General features: G+C 35.7%; 1 protein-coding gene and 1 long non-coding RNA gene across 7 annotated transcripts in view; one reads left to right on the top strand and one right to left on the bottom strand.

The window, feature by feature from the left end:
* The window catches only part of FNDC3A (fibronectin type III domain containing 3A), a 218,972-nt gene extending 202,208 nt beyond the window's left edge, over positions 1–16,764 (top strand). For 3 of the 4 annotated variants that reach the window (XM_033176880.1, XM_033176881.1, XM_033176882.1), the window contains 7 exons: positions 3,283–3,396; positions 4,129–4,278; positions 4,386–4,669; positions 4,766–4,978; positions 8,472–8,638; positions 10,130–10,257; positions 14,084–16,764. In XM_033176880.1, the coding sequence (XP_033032771.1) occupies positions 3,283–3,396; positions 4,129–4,278; positions 4,386–4,669; positions 4,766–4,978; positions 8,472–8,638; positions 10,130–10,257; positions 14,084–14,398 (1,371 nt within the window). In that variant the 3' untranslated portion in view covers positions 14,399–16,764. The remainder of the gene's footprint in view (positions 1–3,282; positions 3,397–4,128; positions 4,279–4,385; positions 4,670–4,765; positions 4,979–8,471; positions 8,639–10,129; positions 10,258–14,083) is intronic. The other variant, XM_033176883.1, reaches the window with a different exon arrangement.
* The window catches only part of LOC117063251, a 109,427-nt gene that overhangs the window by 49,744 nt on the left and 42,708 nt on the right, over positions 1–16,975 (bottom strand). The gene's annotated exons all lie outside the window — the stretch shown is intronic.

The raw sequence follows: 16,975 nt of genomic DNA, 5'->3' as shown, positions 1-16,975 counted from the left end.
TATTAAATGACATATTGGCCAGGCACGGTGGTAAATGCCTGTAATCCCAGCACTTTGGGAGGCCAAGGCAAGTGGGTCACTTGAGGTCAGGAGTTCGAGACCAGCCTGACCAACATAGTGAAACCCCTTCTCTACTAAAAAGTGCAAAACTTAGCTGGGGGTGGTAGCACGTGCCTGTAATCCCAGCTGCTCTGAAGGCTGAGGGCAGGTAAATCATTTGAACCTGGGAGGCAGAGGTTACAGTGAGCTGAGATCATGCGACTGCATCCAGCCTGGGCGACGGAGTGAGACTCCGTCTCAAATAAATAACAACAAAAAAAAAACTTTTAAATGACACATTTATATTTGGAATTTTGGCTGGGCACAGTAGCTCACACCTGTAATCCCAATACTTTGGGAGGCCGAGGCTGGCAGATCACTTCAGGCCAGGAGTTCAGGACCAGCCTGGCCTACATGGGGAAACCCCATCTCTACTAAATATACAAAAATTAGCTGGGATTGGTGGTGCCCACACCTGTAGTCCCAGCTACTCAGGAGGCTGAGGCACAAGAATCGCTTGAACCCAGGAGGCGGAGGTTGCAGTGACCTGGGATTGTGCCACTGAACTTCAGCCTGGGCAACAGGCTTTTCTCAAAAAATAATAACATACTTGGAATTTTAAAATTGATGGGTTTTCAAATTTATTGTTTTAAATTAAGAATTTTTGAACTACTAATAAAACTATCTGCCATAGTTCATTGATTTTTACATGAAATACTTATTTTCAAGATGATCTCAAGATTACTTTTCACAAAGCAGGCATATTGTATCACCATTTTGCTCTGCTTGGTAAATTTGCCATCTAGGATTTTTGGGTGGTATTCATGTGAGATTAAAGCATATTCTCTAGCAGTTTCCTATAGCTACAGGTTTTGTTTTGTTTTTTTTTGTTTTTGTTTTTTTTTCATTGCTTCTAACAGGATATAGTTACTATGAGTCCATGAAATATAATGGAAATGTGAATAAGGAGTTTACTGAAGACTTTAAACATTTGAATTTTTTTTAATTGTGAATATGATAGAAACCGGTAGTGTTGAGCAGTGCAAATATTTGAAGTGGTGATTTGTGAAATAGCCCAGCATTGCCTTAAACAAAATCACAGTCTACTTCCTGTTTTATATATGTGATAGTATAAAAGGTTTCTTTTTTGTTTTGTTTTGTTTTTTCATTTTCTGAGTTTTATAGATTGGTGTATAGCTTTAAACTATATAAAGTTTTATGGAAAGATTTTTTAAACTTAATATAAATTTTAAAGTTGATATAATTAAAGTGAGTCCATCTTCTGTTTATAAAATGCAAGATTCCTTAACATTTATAATTACACAGATGAAATAGTTTCAATAAGGAAGTTGGAGTTTTGATTTTGCCCTTTATAGATGTTAGATTGTGCAGATTTGTCTGTATTTTCTCACCATATCCAATAATACTTTTCTCATAAGATTGGTTTTCAAGAGCCGTATTAGTTGTTATAATTGATTAGTATATAGTTTAACTTTATTCATCATATTTATACTGTGGATTTATGGCCAGAGGTTGAGGTTATTTCAAGAGAGGTGATGACCTTCATTTAAAGTCTAGCTAAAATCAGTGCTGTAAACAAAAGGAAACATTTACATTTGTTTCTGTTTGCCACATATAGTAGCCTTAATTTTTTACTTTGTTATTAAAACAGTTACATTCACAAGATTAGCCTGAGATATTTAATGACATTGTGATGATACAATATGGTGTATATTCCCTGTGCAATCAGATTTGGAGGAAAAATGAAGGACTTAACATTAACTGAAGTCACTCATACTCTGAATAAGTATGGTCAAGGAGTAAACTATTTTCTTTTGGAAAAACTTTTTAAATTTTTATTTTTAAAGTATTATACTGTTGTTTTTAGGGCCTAATGGTTACATTGAATAGTTGGTTTCACCTTCTTAAGGTTTATTACCAATATTCATGAAACTTGATACGTTAAAATCCCTACCCTTTGGTAAGTCTACTGCTATTTATTAACATTTTTATAGGTGATTAATGCATTTTTTTCCTAAATTAAATATAATTTAAATAACTTGGAATAATTTTCATATTAAATCTTTGTTAACAACTGAATTTTTCCATAGAATTTTCTGAGAAGTTGAGTTTCTTAGATTTTTGTAGCTGGCTGGGCCCAGTGGCTCATGCGTGTAATCCCAGCACTTTGGCTCAAGCAGCCCTCCCTCTGAGACAGGAGGACCACTTGTGCCCAGGAGTCTGAGACCAGCCTGGGCAACATGGTGAAACCCTGTCTCTGTAAAAAATAGAAAATAGCCCAGCATGGTGGTGCACACCTGTAGTCCCAGCTACTTGGGAGGCTAAGGTGGGAGGATGGTTTGAGCCCAGGAAGTCCAGGGTGCAGGGACCCATGTTTGCACCACTGCACTCCTGCAGTCTGGGTGACAGAGCCAGACCTTGTCTCAAAAAAAAAAAATAAAAGAAGTTGACCTAGCTCTTAAAGATGGGCATTTGGCAAAACTGCCTGACACAGTGCAGTAACAAGTAGGTTTACTTCTGATCATTATAATGATGCGCCACTGTTAAGTGAAAATACCAGTGTATTGGGGCTTTTCTTTTGCTAATGAGCTTTAAAAAATTGATGACTATAAATTTCTGTAATTGTTCTCCTATGTGTCAGGGAATGAATTTGCCAATACTGAATAAAATGTTTTATATTCCAGGTAATGTATGTTAAAAGTAATTATGAGAAAGTGAGCTTTTTAGCATGGAACAGAAAAATCAAATTATGGTACAAAATAAATATAAATGTATAGAACAGTATGTTGGTAAAATTTGATATGGAATATAATGCCTAAGAAAGATTCGTGAAGTATTAAAAAATTTAAAATAATAATTTACACCTATCATCTCCCATACCTTTAATTAGTATCAATTTCTTCACTCCTTATATTTCTTCTGAATTATTCCACCCACCTAATTCCCTAATGTCCTGCCCTTCTTACAAAAACCAGTTCCTGAAGAAATAAGGGGCAGAAGAAAGTATAAGTAAATGAAACTTTAAAATTTCTCACACCTTTACTCTCATGATTTTTAAGTCTTTTTAGTTTATGTGAATACTTACAGAATTATGACCAAATTAATCTTGAAACACAGGGAAAAGACTTTAATTATTAATGAATCTTTAAATATACAGTTCTCTGCAATCAGTGGGCGTTTAAGGGTGAAAAATAAAAACACTAGTTACATTTGTTTTTCTAGTTTGGACCGTTTTCAGAAAAATGTGATATTACTACAGCCCCTGGGCCACCAGATCAGTGCAAGCCCCCTCAAGTGACATGCAAATCTGCAACTTGTGCACAAGTGAATTGGGAGGTATTGTAATTTCCATTGACTTATATCTACTTTCTTAAGTGATTAGAATAGTTTATATAAAAGAATAAAGATACTGTTCATTTTTACCTCCTGTATTATACAGAGCAAGTCCTAGTTTAATTCACATGAGAAACAGTGACTTCTTTTTCCTCTTTGAAGAATTTGAGTGTGGTATATTTGCATTACAGATATTTAGATTCCTGTTCATTATGTGCTTTGTATTTTTATGAAAGGCTTTGTCTCAGTACTGAGATATTTCAGCCACTGGTAAGTTTACTGTTCAGAACAGACATACATAGGAATTAGTAAATTCTGTTTCTCTTATATTTATCCAGTACACATCACCAGTGTACTTATTGTGGATAGTAATAATCAGTGATGACAGTTATTATATTTTCAGTTCCCTTTGAAATTTAACAAAATGTCTGTATGGTTTTAACATTTCATATTAATAGAATTATGTGAAGTATATGTACCTTAAAATACTTTCTAAAGTGACTTAGTCATATTTCTACTTCTAATTCAAAACAGTTACATATTTGACCAATCTTAAATTCAGATAATCTTAATGAATAAAAAATGTAAAATTGAACGGTTTTGATTGTGCTTAAAAGTTTTAAAGAAATTCAGAAGCAATCTAGTTTTACATGTGGTCAGGTAAAGAACATTTTTGGTCAAAAGCTATTTAATCTACATCAAGACTAAGACCTTTATCCTTTTGTTAATTTAAAGGTTCCTTTGAGTAATGGAACAGATGTCACTGAATATCGATTGGAGTGGGGAGGAGTTGAAGGAAGTATGCAGATATGTTACTGTGGGCCTGGTCTCAATTATGAAATAAAAGGACTTTCACCAGCAACTACCTATTATTGCAGGGTCCAGGTAAAGATGATCAGTACTTTATCACTTAACTCTATCCAGAGTTTTATATTTCATTGGCATTTTCATGGTTATGACTTTGTTAACTCAGAGGCTCTGTTAATTTGTAGGCTCTCAGTGTTGTGGGTGCAGGCCCTTTCAGTGAAGTAGTAGCCTGTGTGACTCCACCATCAGTTCCTGGCATTGTGACCTGTCTTCAAGAAATAAGTGATGATGAGATAGAAAATCCCCATTATTCACCGTCTACATGCCTTGCAATAAGCTGGGAAAAGCCTTGTGATCATGGTTCAGAAATCCTTTCCTACAGCATAGACTTTGGAGATAAACAGTCCCTAACAGTGGGAAAGGTTACAAGCTATATTATCAACAATTTGCAACCAGATACAACATACAGGTATACTCTAAATATTATGTTGATTTTTGCCTAGACCAGAGAGACACTTTAAATAAAACAATCATAACCAAACTTTTTTTCTTATGTGGCACTTAGAATACGAATTCAAGCCTTGAATAGCCTTGGAGCTGGTCCTTTCAGCCATATGATAAAATTAAAAACTAAGCCTCTCCCTCCTGATCCACCTCGTCTGGAATGTGTTGCCTTTAGCCACCAGAACCTTAAGCTGAAATGGGGAGAAGGAACTCCAAAGACATTGTCAACCGATTCTATTCAATACCACCTTCAGATGGAGGATAAGAATGGACGGTAGGTTTTTTTAATTGCTTCTTTATATAGTTTCTTAGGTCTTAAGTATATAAATTTCTGTAACTGTTAGAAGTAGGCCAGGTGTGCTGACTCACACCTGTAATGTCAGCACTTTGGGAGGTTAAGGCAGGCGAATTGCTTGATCCTAGGAGTGCAAGACCAGCCTGGGCAAGATAGTGAGACCTTGTCTCTAAAAAAAAAAATTTTTTAATGAAGTAAGTTTTCAGAAATGAAGTCAAGATTGTCATACAAAAGTGTGTTTTTAAAACATTTGAAAACACAATGTAGATTTCCTGTTTATAATTTGTGAGTGGAATACCAAGAGAAAAAAATAAGTGGGCTATTCTTTCATTGTTTTCTCTAATCCGTTTACTGTTTTCATGATAATAAAAGACCTAATCTTGGATACAAAATAAACTCTTCAATGTTTATTTCTAGCAGGACACAATTTTTTTTTTTTTTTAAGACAAGGTCTCGCTCTATCACCCAGGCTGGAGGGCAGTGGCACTATCTTGGCTCACTGCAACCTCTGCCTCCAGGGCTCAAGCCGTCCTCCCACCTCAGCCTCCCAAGTAGCTGTGACCACAGGCGTGGGCCACTACACCTGGCTAATTTTTGTATTTTTAGTAGAGATGGGGTTTCACCATGTTGCTCACGCTAGTCTTGAACTCCTGGGCTCAAGTGGTCTTCCCGCCTCAGCCTCGCAAAGTGCTGAGATTACAGTCATGAGCCACCATGCCTGACCAAAACAATTTTTTTTTTTTTTTTGAGACGGAGTCTCACTCTGTTGCCAGGCTGGAGTGCAATGGTGCGATCTGGGCTCACTGCAATCTCCACCTCCCAGGTTCAAACAATTCCCCTGCTTCAGCCTCCCGAGTAGCTAGGACTACAGGTGCGCACCAACCACGCCCGGCTAATTTTTTGTATTTTTAGTAGAGATGGAGTTTCACCGTGTTGGCCAGGATGGTCTCCATCTCCTGGCCTCATGATCCACCTGCCTCGACCTCCCAAAGTGCTGGGATTACACGTGTGAGCCACCACACCTGGTCCCAAAACAATTTTATAGTAAATTATTATGATTGTTTCTGGCCTCTGAGATCCTTGAGGGCAGAGATTATGTTTCAATCTTTTCTACACCCCTAACACAGGGCCTGCACACTAAATGAGTACAGTTCAGTTTTTCACTGTGTGATCTCAGTTAGATTCTGTGATTAATTATCTCATCCCTTTGCTAATCTCTATCTCATTCAGATTCTTTCTGTGCCTCTTTTACATCTTCATGTACCTGTTATACTATTTCCTATATAATGTGCCATATACTGCCACACTAAATCATGTATTTGAATTACAGTGTTAACTCTGAATATTTGTAACAGTCATTCTAATGCCAACTAGGGCTATTTATTCACATTATATTCCATATAAGCAATGCCACATCCTCCCACAGCTGTTAATCCTTTAATATTTTAAGAATTTTGAATTTTGCTTTTCTGCTTTTCACTGAATATATTAGAAACAATTTCCGTATCTGATGGACTCAGAATACTAGTAACAGTTTTTCCCAAGATTAACTTTTTTGGCCGGGCGCAGTGGCTCACACCTATAATCCCAGCACTTTGGGAGGCCAGTGCGGGTGAATCACGAGGTCAGGAGATCGAGACCATCCTGGCTAACACAGTGAAACCCCACCTCTACTAAAAATACAAAACAATTAGCCGGGCATGGTGGTGGGCGCCTGTAGTCCCAGCTACTTGGGAGGCTGAGGCAGGAGAATGGCGTGAACCCGCAAGGCGGAACTTGCAGTGAGCCAAGATTGTGCCATTGCACTCCAGAGCCTGAACGACAGAGCGAGACTCTGTCTCAAAAAAAAAAAAAAGATTTACTTTTTTGTGTTGTTTGTATGTTAGCCAGATATTCAACAATGGAATGTTCATGGTGCTTGTACATAAGTACTCTCTATCAGAAATACTTATACATTTAAAATAACATGGAATAATTTTGTATACTAGTATATCACCAGTAAGAACATTACACAGAACAAACACTATTGATCATTTCCTAAAATCTATGTATCGATGAATGTTAGCCTTTGTTCTTGGCAGAATTTTATGTAATCTTTGTAGTCTTATCTCTACAAAGAGATTATTTGCCTTATAGAGGTTTTTGATATAGCCATTTATCTTTAATATATGTTGTTATTACTGGGCAAATTAACTGTTTAAATTTTTTTCCTCCCCTTTCTAGCATACATTTGGGGTAGTGCAAGAAGGCTTACTGGAAACAGGTCTAATTAGTGTTTGGTTGAAAGATAATAGAATAAAGATTCTATTAAATATAAATTCTATTCTATTATAGAACTTCCAACTTAATATTCAGCTAGCATCTAGAGACTTGTTATAGGGTATGAATCTGGCTCATGGCCTTTGGTTGTGGAAAATAAAGAAATTAAAACCTTTTATGATACTGTTAATTTTAATGCACTCATTTAATAAATTAAATCAATTTCATATCCTTGATGACTTTCATTTGCTTTGATTTTCACAACTACATATACTTGCTGTGAGGATGGTATCATAATGATACTTCAGCTGCTCCCTGATCCAGATTTTGTCATTGTTCAGCTTTTTTAAACAGTGGTATTACCACTATTTTTTTTCCTGTCATTAAAAAAAAAATTTAGAGATTGAAAAGGCAAGGTTTATCCAATTACAGCTTATTGGAAGTACTGTTTCTTCCTGTCATTAAATATTTCTTTATTTTTAACTTGACTACAATTTTCACACTGTTAGCATTGAATAAGCATTCATTATTCATTCTCTAATTTCCCAGAGTTTTAGAAACATCCAATCAAAAATATTGGGATGCATTCAACTTATAGGTAACATATTAGGAGAAATATATATGATATTCAACTTCATTGAACAGTTCAAATATATATTGGAAATTATATATTGTCATACTGCTTTTGTAAATCTCTAGAAAAACATCACCAAGGCAACTAAAAATCTGCCTGGGAATTGAGGATTCTTTTTTTTCCAGATAAAGACAAGGAAGATTAAAATAGAAACGTAATCTCATAGCTCAGCTCTCTATGCCATACTTGACAAATTTTACTAATATGACATTAGTTAGAAATAATTCGTAATGAAAATTGTGATGCTCTGAGCATCTTTTAAAATGTACATTAACAAAATAGTATTCAGAAACAAAGCTAAACTGGAAGCCTGAGAAGAAACAGTTATGGTTGGATATGAAATTTAGTAACAGATTTTCAGTAAATCATGTCAAATTGGGAAATTTACCAAATATCCTATTTCTCTTCATCTGATGAAAAACAGAGATTTATTTTAAGTGACAAAGAGTTCCTGGCATCAAACTTTTGGCGTAACTTACCACGCATAAATAATGTTCCTAAATAAGTGTGTTTATACTATTTTGTAAAACATTTTCATAAGGTAGTATAAGGTTTATCTAATAGTTATTTCCATTTTAGGTTTGTATCCCTATACAGAGGACCATGTCATACATACAAAGTACAAAGACTTAATGAGTCAACATCCTACAAATTCTGTATTCAAGCTTGTAATGAAGCTGGGGAAGGTCCCCTCTCCCAAGAATATATTTTCACTACTCCAAAATCTGTCCCAGCTGCCTTGAAAGGTAAGTTATACATCCTGAAGTTATTTTCTTTTATAATAAATTACTTTTTTTCTTTTTTTTTGAGATGGAGTCTCACTCTTTGTTGCCGAGGCTGGAGTGCAGTGGCACGATCTTGACTCACTGCAAGCTCCGCCTCCAGGGTTCACGCCATTCGCCTGCCTCAGCCTCCTGAGTAGCTGCGACTAGAGGCGTGAGCCACCATGCCCGGCTAATTTTTTGTATTTTTAGTAGAGACGGGGTTTCATCGTGTTAGCCAGGATTGTCTCAATCTCCTGACCTCATGATCCGCCTGCCTCGGCCTCCCAAAGTGCTGGGATTACAGGCGTGAGCCACCGTGCCGGGCCAATAAATTACTTTTTAATGTCTTTTCCTAAATGCTTTGTTTACTAATATTAAAATTTAGCATCCAGTGTATGTCCACCAGTTATACAAAATCATATAGGCAAGCCCAACTCTACTGAGGGTTCCATTCAATAATAAAAGCTGTTTTATCTGGCACGTTCATATTCAGACAAGTACTGGCTTTTGTCACTGATGTTTTTAATAATGTAACATAAAAATACTAAATGGAATAGGTAGGCTGGTTTTCTAATTAGGCCATTGGCTTAAAGAAAAAAAATTATAAACTCTGATTGTTTAAACATTTTGAGTTGTTGATATTACATTCATTTAGATTTCAGAAGGAAAGCCTGGTCATCTGTTAAGCAAAACAAATTCTTCATTAATGTGGGTTTTTCAGTCAATTTTACACACACGTACACATATTTACACACATTTGTATATACATTTATCTTTTAATTTTAGAGGGGTTCTTATTTTAAAGTGACTCTGGTAAAGGGCTGCACTCTATTTTTAGCTGAAAAGTCTATAAAGTTAATTGCTCTGAAGACTAATCACAGAGACTTCTAGAACCATATCCTGGATCATGTACTTAAACAGAAGAAGCAGAACTCTTCTTGAATAGTCTTTCTAATAATATTGAGAGTTTCACTGAGTCCTTTTTCTGTTTGCTATCAAGTTTAGGGTCTCTTAGCTTTAAGAAGAATGCTGACTATAAGCAGGGCACAGTGGCTCACACCTGTAAGCCCAGTGCTTTGGGAGGCTGCAGGGGGAGGCTCACTTAAGGCCAGGAGTATTGAGACCAGCCTGGGCAGCATAGTGAGACCTGCCTCTCTACAAAAGAAATTTTGAATTAGCTGGGGATGGTAGCATGTGCCTGTATATGTAGCTGCACAGGAGGCTGAGGCTGCAGTGAGCTGATTGCACCACTGTTCTCCAGGCTGGGTGACAGAGTGAGACCCCATATCTTAGAATACAAGGAGTGCTGATTTTAACCTCTTTGGATGCAAATTTCAAAAATTCACTGGTACTTATTTCAAGTTTATAAGTGGATTTTAAATATTTGTTGATTTTTATTAAAACAATTGTCTGCATGATGTACCAAATTAAAAATCAAGTGGAACAGATTTTATTTATATTTGTTTCCTACAGCACCCAAAATAGAGAAAGTAAATGATCACATTTGTGAAATTACATGGGAGTGTTTACAACCAATGAAAGGTGATCCAGTTATTTACAGTCTTCAAGTTATGTTAGGAAAAGATTCAGAATTCAAGCAGGTATGTACCAAGATATTAATTTGTGGATGCATATTTTTACCCTTTTTAAATTTTTATGTATTTTCAATGTAAGATTTGGCCATCTTTACCTTTCTAATTCATAAACATGTATTCAGTATATATTATATTCCAGAGATCTCAAGATTCCAAATCTTTTCAGTATGAACTACACTTGAACAGATTATTTATTTATCTGATAAGTATTCATTGAACTCTGTGCTGGGCACTCAGGATACAGCACTGAACAGAAAGTCCCTTGCCTCCATGGAGCTTACGTACATTCTGGTGGAAAAGAAGACACTATAAGCAAATGAACATGCCAATATATTGTCAGATATAAGTGCAATGGAGAAAAAACAAAACTGGATAAAAGAAATAGGGAGCAGTGGAGGCGGAGGGCACTGAGTCTTATTTCATTTGGGGCACTCAGCTGACATTTTCAGCATGGCCCAAAGGAGATGACTATGGGGAAAAGAGTGTTCCAAGAAGATGTGCCGAGACAGGAACATGCCTATTAAATCTGATGAACTTAAAGGAGTCAGTATGACTGGGATGGAGAGAGCAAAGGGAAGAGTTGATAAGGTCGGGTAGTTAATCCTAAGGGGCCTATAGGTGGTATGGAGTGATGTAGGGCGTAATAGGCCATACTGTGGCTTTTATTTCACGTGAAATGAGAAGACACTGGAGGATTTTGACAAGGGTATTCATGTGATCAGACACAAGGTTGTTTTGATTAGTGTCAAAACTACATAGGACAAGGGCAGAACTAGAAAGACTAATAAGGAGGCTTTTACAATAATAGTATTAATAATAGTCATAATGCAGTGCCATAAATATGGCATTAGGCATGAAGTTATAATGGAATCCTAGAGGAAGTGTCACCTTCCTAGCCAAGAGGTTTCAAAGATAGCTTTCTGGTAAAGCAAGAATAGCAGTCACATAGAGTGGAGAGTTGCCAATGTTTGTTACGACTTTTATGAAGAATAAGCTTTTATACCACTCCAAAGACTAATTAAATTTTAGCTATACATTTCATCTGATTTTCCCTTTTTGCTGTAACCTTCTTAATTTTGAGGGCTTTTAAGCTGGGTTGTTTTCATTGTCTTATATTTTCCTCTTCCATTAAAAAAAAAATGATCATTCATTTGTTTTATTCCAGTATTGTGCTGTTGTAACTACTCTGTGTAATATCTTAACTGAAATTACAAAAGATCCAAAGAGTCAGATTAAATCTAGCATGCAATTGTTTTTCTTTATTAAGCCATCTGCAAATTGCCATGATAATTAGATTTGAAATGTAATTTACAGATAAGTAGGTTTCCTTCTAAGGAGGAAGCAAAATTAATATTAAAGAAAATATAATTATATTACACGTTTAAAGGAAATAGGGACTCCACATTTGAGTAGTTTATGGATAAGCTTGAGGCTTGTTTGAATGACTTTTCTTGGGTGTATAAACCATCTGAAATTAGCTTGAGCAAGTTAATCTGTTTTCTTCAGTCCTGTATCTACAGCCAACTGTGTCTCTTCCTGCTTAGATGTCTTCCCACATCTGAAATACAAAATTGAATACTTGATCCCATCATCTTCCCTCCCAATATCTCCTCTCCAACATCTTTACTTCATCAGTGTCATGGACACCAATATCATCTTGGTCTCCAAGCTATAAATTCTTAGATGAATTTTTTTTTCCTATCAACTCTTAATCAGAAGTTGTTTCTAAATCCATAAAACTACATCAGGGCCTCATCACTTTTACATATAGATCAAGAATCCCTGTCCTACTCAGCTCCCTTCAGTCCTTCACACAGCCTCATGATTAGGATTTCATAAACACTGTTTTAATGTCACACACCTACAGTGGTCCCTTTTGAATTAACCTAAATTTCCAACAGTGTAATTAATGTATTCTTCCTGTCTGTACCAGATCTCTTCATTTATCACCCTCATGCCATTTGTTGAGGTTTTTCTTTCTTAACCTAATACTGCCAGGCTCATGGAATGGTATATGAAGACACAAGGAAAATATAAAGACAAAAATCATCCATTATATCCATAAGACAAATACATATTTTTAATTTTTACTAAATTTGCTTCAGTGTATGTATACAATTTTACACTACTTTCTCATACAACATTCTGTTTTAAGTGAATCCTTTTACAGGTTGAAGCATCCCAAATAAAATCCAAAATTCAAAATGTTCCATCCAAAATCTGAAACTTTTTGAGGATCGACATGACACTCAAAGGAAATGCTCATTGGAGCATTTCCAATTTCAGATTTTTAGGTTTGGAATGCTCAACTAGGAAATATGCAACTATTCCAAATCAAAAAAATTGAAATGCTTCTAGTTCCAGGCATTTGATATAAGGAATACCCAACCTGTACCATCTCCCAAACATGGACCATTTCTACATTCTACTCCCTGAAACATTATGCATCCTTAGAACTAATGCATAGTCACCATTTTCGTTCAGATTTATCTTAAAAGCTTCTTTCAATAAGTTCCTTTATATATTGTCATCAGCATCCACATTTTTATTTATTGCCAATAATTCACTAATTTAATGGCCTTTTATTGAGTACCTGCTATATGCTGGATTCTGGAGATAGAAAAATGACACAGAGATCTTACTTTACTTTGAGAGCAAAGCCATATGTAAAAAAATTAGATTTACAACACAGGTACAATTGAGGCAGCTAAAAGTACTTGAAAGCCCCCACGTGTTGGTTCATCTGACTTGTAGCCCACCAACTAGCTGGAGAAACTCAACTGACAAGTCACTTAACCCTATGAGCCTTTTTCTCAACTACAGAATGAGTGGTGGGGCGGAGGTTGCTCATTTTTGGAAATGATAGCTCCTACAGATTGAGCAGTAGACTGCATGCTGAACACTGCACTAAGTGCTTTAACAAGCATTAGTTCATTTCATCCTCATAACTGTCATACATGTTAACTACTAGTATGCCTGTGGTAGTTGGTCTAAAATCGCATCTGGAGTGTGAAGTGGTAGAGCAGACCTTGGATGCCAGGGATGAACAGTTCCAGTATATATCTTCTTAACCCATTTATGCCTAGTGTTCCATTACTGGAACACTAAGCTTGTGGTAGTTATTTATATCCAACTGATCAAGGTTATTGCCAAGGTCTGATTTTCACCAAAAAAAAAAAAAAAAAAAATTGCAACCTCTGGCATAAATGGGTTAATTACTAGCACACTCCCCTGAAAATCCGTGGAATTTCATTCTTTTTATTTCCCTTGTAAGGCATGGCAGAGGAGGTCCTATTCTCTGATTCTAAGTGATCTCCCCTCTCTGGAGTTTATACAGTGATTTGCCATAGGCACCTATAGAAAGCTCCCCTTATTCATTTGCCATTTCATTCAACAGATATGTTTGAAATTGTATGGAAATCTATCAGTTCTACAAAGACATAATGGGGGAAGCAAAAGTAGACACTATCCCTTCTTTGATGGAATTATTTCATTAAAAAATGACTTCTTACATTTGAGAAAAGCAGGAAAATGCTTGAGGACTGATTTTGCGTGTTCTCTAGCTGCCCTGGGGCACATCTGCACTCCTTAACTCATCTGTGAACCGTATAAGGGTAGATCTCACATCCTCGCTTTTGAAATTTCTCTTGCCCCTATGCAACAAACAGGTAAGTACTTTAATGGATAGATATTTTTAACATGTCATTTAAAAGATAGAATCAATGGCATTCACTGGCTTTCACATCAAAAACGATTCTAACACTAGCCAGTTTTAACACATTTTCTGTCCAACCTTCACACGTAATTCTTCCTTCCAATAATTTATTAACAGATTTACAAAGGTCCCGACTCTTCCTTCCGGTATTCCAGCCTTCAGCTGAACTGTGAATATCGCTTCCGTGTATGTGCCATTCGCCAGTGCCAAGACTCTCTGGGACACCAGGATCTCGTAGGTCCCTACAGCACCACAGTGCTCTTCATCTCTCAGAGGACTGAACCACCAGCCAGCACCAACAGAGACACTGTGGAAAGCACAAGGACCCGACGGGCACTGAGTGACGAGCAGTGTGCTGCCGTCATCCTTGTGCTGTTTGCTTTCTTTTCCATTTTGATTGCCTTTATCATTCAGTACTTTGTAATCAAGTGAAAAATAACTTTATTTTTTAACTCTATTACATTTTATTTTGTCATGTACTAAAATTATTTCTGTATTGCTTTTATAAAAAACAGTGGCATTTAGCACTGGCGTTGAGACTATAGCACATCATTTTTGCCATTTTCAGTGCTTATATTGTTAGGTAGAGGCTGGCACTTTATTAGAATGCAAGCCACAAAAATATCAATTTGGGTTTTTTGTTAGGGTGGGTCTTCTTTTTTTCTTTCCCTCTCTCTCTTTTTTTTTTTTTTTTTTTCTTTTCTAACATGCCTTCTTATAGAAAAACTTTCTAAGAGGCAACAATTTAGAATGGATATTTTGACCAATCGGCATGAGTGTAACAGTGATAACCTGATCTTTTTGTTTTAAAGATTACCAAGTGAAAAATCAGAATGAATAGAATTTACACTAACATGCTATATAAAATGTTAAAGTCTGATGCTGTGAAAGCAATCTAGTGCTATATTTCTACCTCCTCATTTGTCTTAATTATTTGGTAAGTGGGATTATGATGAGTAACTGGAGGGGCTTAGAAACAAAAACTGGATGAAAGAGTATGCATGAAGTAAAGCTTCTTTGATAAATGTGGAGTTCTTCATTATAAATATATATTCATGAATTCACAGATAAGTACTTAAAGAAAGCACAGACAGTTTACTTGGCCTAAAAATATTTTGATGTTTACTCAAAAAGTACCTCTTCGGGTCTTGAGAACATGGAAAAGAACTGAGTGCTTTTAAATACTTTTTAGAAAGTAATCATAAAAGTAAATTGAATTTCAAACCTATTTGGTTTCTATTTTGTGAACCTTTGAACTATATGTACATGTATAAGGGTAACAAGTGTACACATACAAACATAAGTGTAGAAATATGTATTACACACATACACTCACTCTGTCGGGTATAGGCTAATTTTGAAGAACTCCCATATGTTTTTGCTGCTTCTCCCATAACTGCTGCCACCGCCATCAGAATTCATAATCAAACCTAACCTTTTTGTTTGGGGCACCAAATCTGAAGACAAAATTAATTTGCACCAGTAAACTTCAAGCTGCTTTCTTTCTTGAAAACTAAACGTTTAATGTATAATGTCTGTTTGGATACTGTTCCAAATTGTTGATTGCATGTGGTTAATGTTGCATTAGAGCACTTTGCAATTGCATAATTCATTAATGTTTTGTGAGCTTGCATTTGTGAGTTATTGGATGATCAGATTGAATTTTGTCAAGTATCACATTGTACATCTTGCCTAGATGTCAATGACTGCCAGTAATAATACAGTTTATAATGAAACTATCTACAATTCTTGTTTTAGCACATCTGTTATCCGTAAAACACCTGTAACTAGCTTTTTTAATTTATTATTTGAATTTTAGGATAGCAAATCACTAATTTTTAGTTGCTGAAGTTGGCATTTTAGTGATTAAGCACTTCTGTCAGTCTTTGAAAAAAGAACGTATGTTTTGTGCTTTGAAGATCTCTGAAGAATTTCTTTGATAATAGAATGGGCATGTATTGTAACAGTTTTATGTCAAATGATCTGTGCTGTAGAAAAACATTAACCCTTGTTCAAAAAAGAAATGGATAAACTTGGCCTTTCTAAGTGGTAAGAATGACCTGTCACTATAATATACTGTATGTTTACATTTTATTTAAATTTAATCTCTTATGTATAGGATGATAACCTTCCCCCAAAACAACAGTGATTGCGATTGTTTTCTAGAAACTTCTTTAAAGTGCCACATTTGGCAGTACAAATGAGTCTGAGTGTAATAGCCCAGAGATTTATATATAGTTGAATGTCTAAAATGGTAAAATGTGCCACTGTGTCAAGTTACAGTGGCTTATGTTTTTCATAGTAATTCAAATGAACCTCCTATTTTTGATAGTAAATGTCATTTAATAGTATACTTGCCATTTGAGCCTCACTGCAAAATTAGTGCAGAGGAGAAAACAATTTTTAATGTAATCTTGATTTTACCTCATATACTGTACATTCCAAAAACTCTAAACTTTTTAAAGATTATAGATACACTACCAAACGTATCACCTTAAAATTGTATAAGGCTGAATGAACTTCATACAAATGAAAAAAAAGCTCATAAAAATACCTAAACTATGTAGCAAAAGTATCTTTAAAATCCATGGAAAATAAAAGTTGTATCATTCTTTTTGAGATATGTTTGTTGTATTCATATATATTCATTATTTGCTGCCTGTTTAAGAAAAGGAAATGTTATGGTCTCCCCTCTTCCAATGAGCTTAAAACATTTTTCCCAACAGTATACAAATCTTCAACATGAGAGGATGTATATTTATTATATAAAGCCCAGTAAAGAATGAAATTAGAAGTTTTATCCTAGTGACTTGATTTTGTGCAACTCATGAAATATCTTACTTCCTTTCTGTATATAAAGAATACAGTGAGTCTAAGGTAAACCTCCCAGTGGGAAGAAGATCCCTAACCTCTCCTTGCCTTTCCCACATCCCTATTTTCTAGTACCTTCTTTCGCCCACCACCAGAGGCCCAGAACCTTCCTGTTAGTGGCACTGCTGGGTCTGCCTT

This window comes from Trachypithecus francoisi, unplaced genomic scaffold (genome assembly GCF_009764315.1).
Source record: "Trachypithecus francoisi isolate TF-2019V2 unplaced genomic scaffold, Tfra_2.0 Lachesis_group18, whole genome shotgun sequence".
NCBI lineage: Eukaryota > Metazoa > Chordata > Mammalia > Primates > Cercopithecidae > Trachypithecus > Trachypithecus francoisi.
This window is presented reverse-complemented; position numbering and strand designations above follow the sequence as displayed.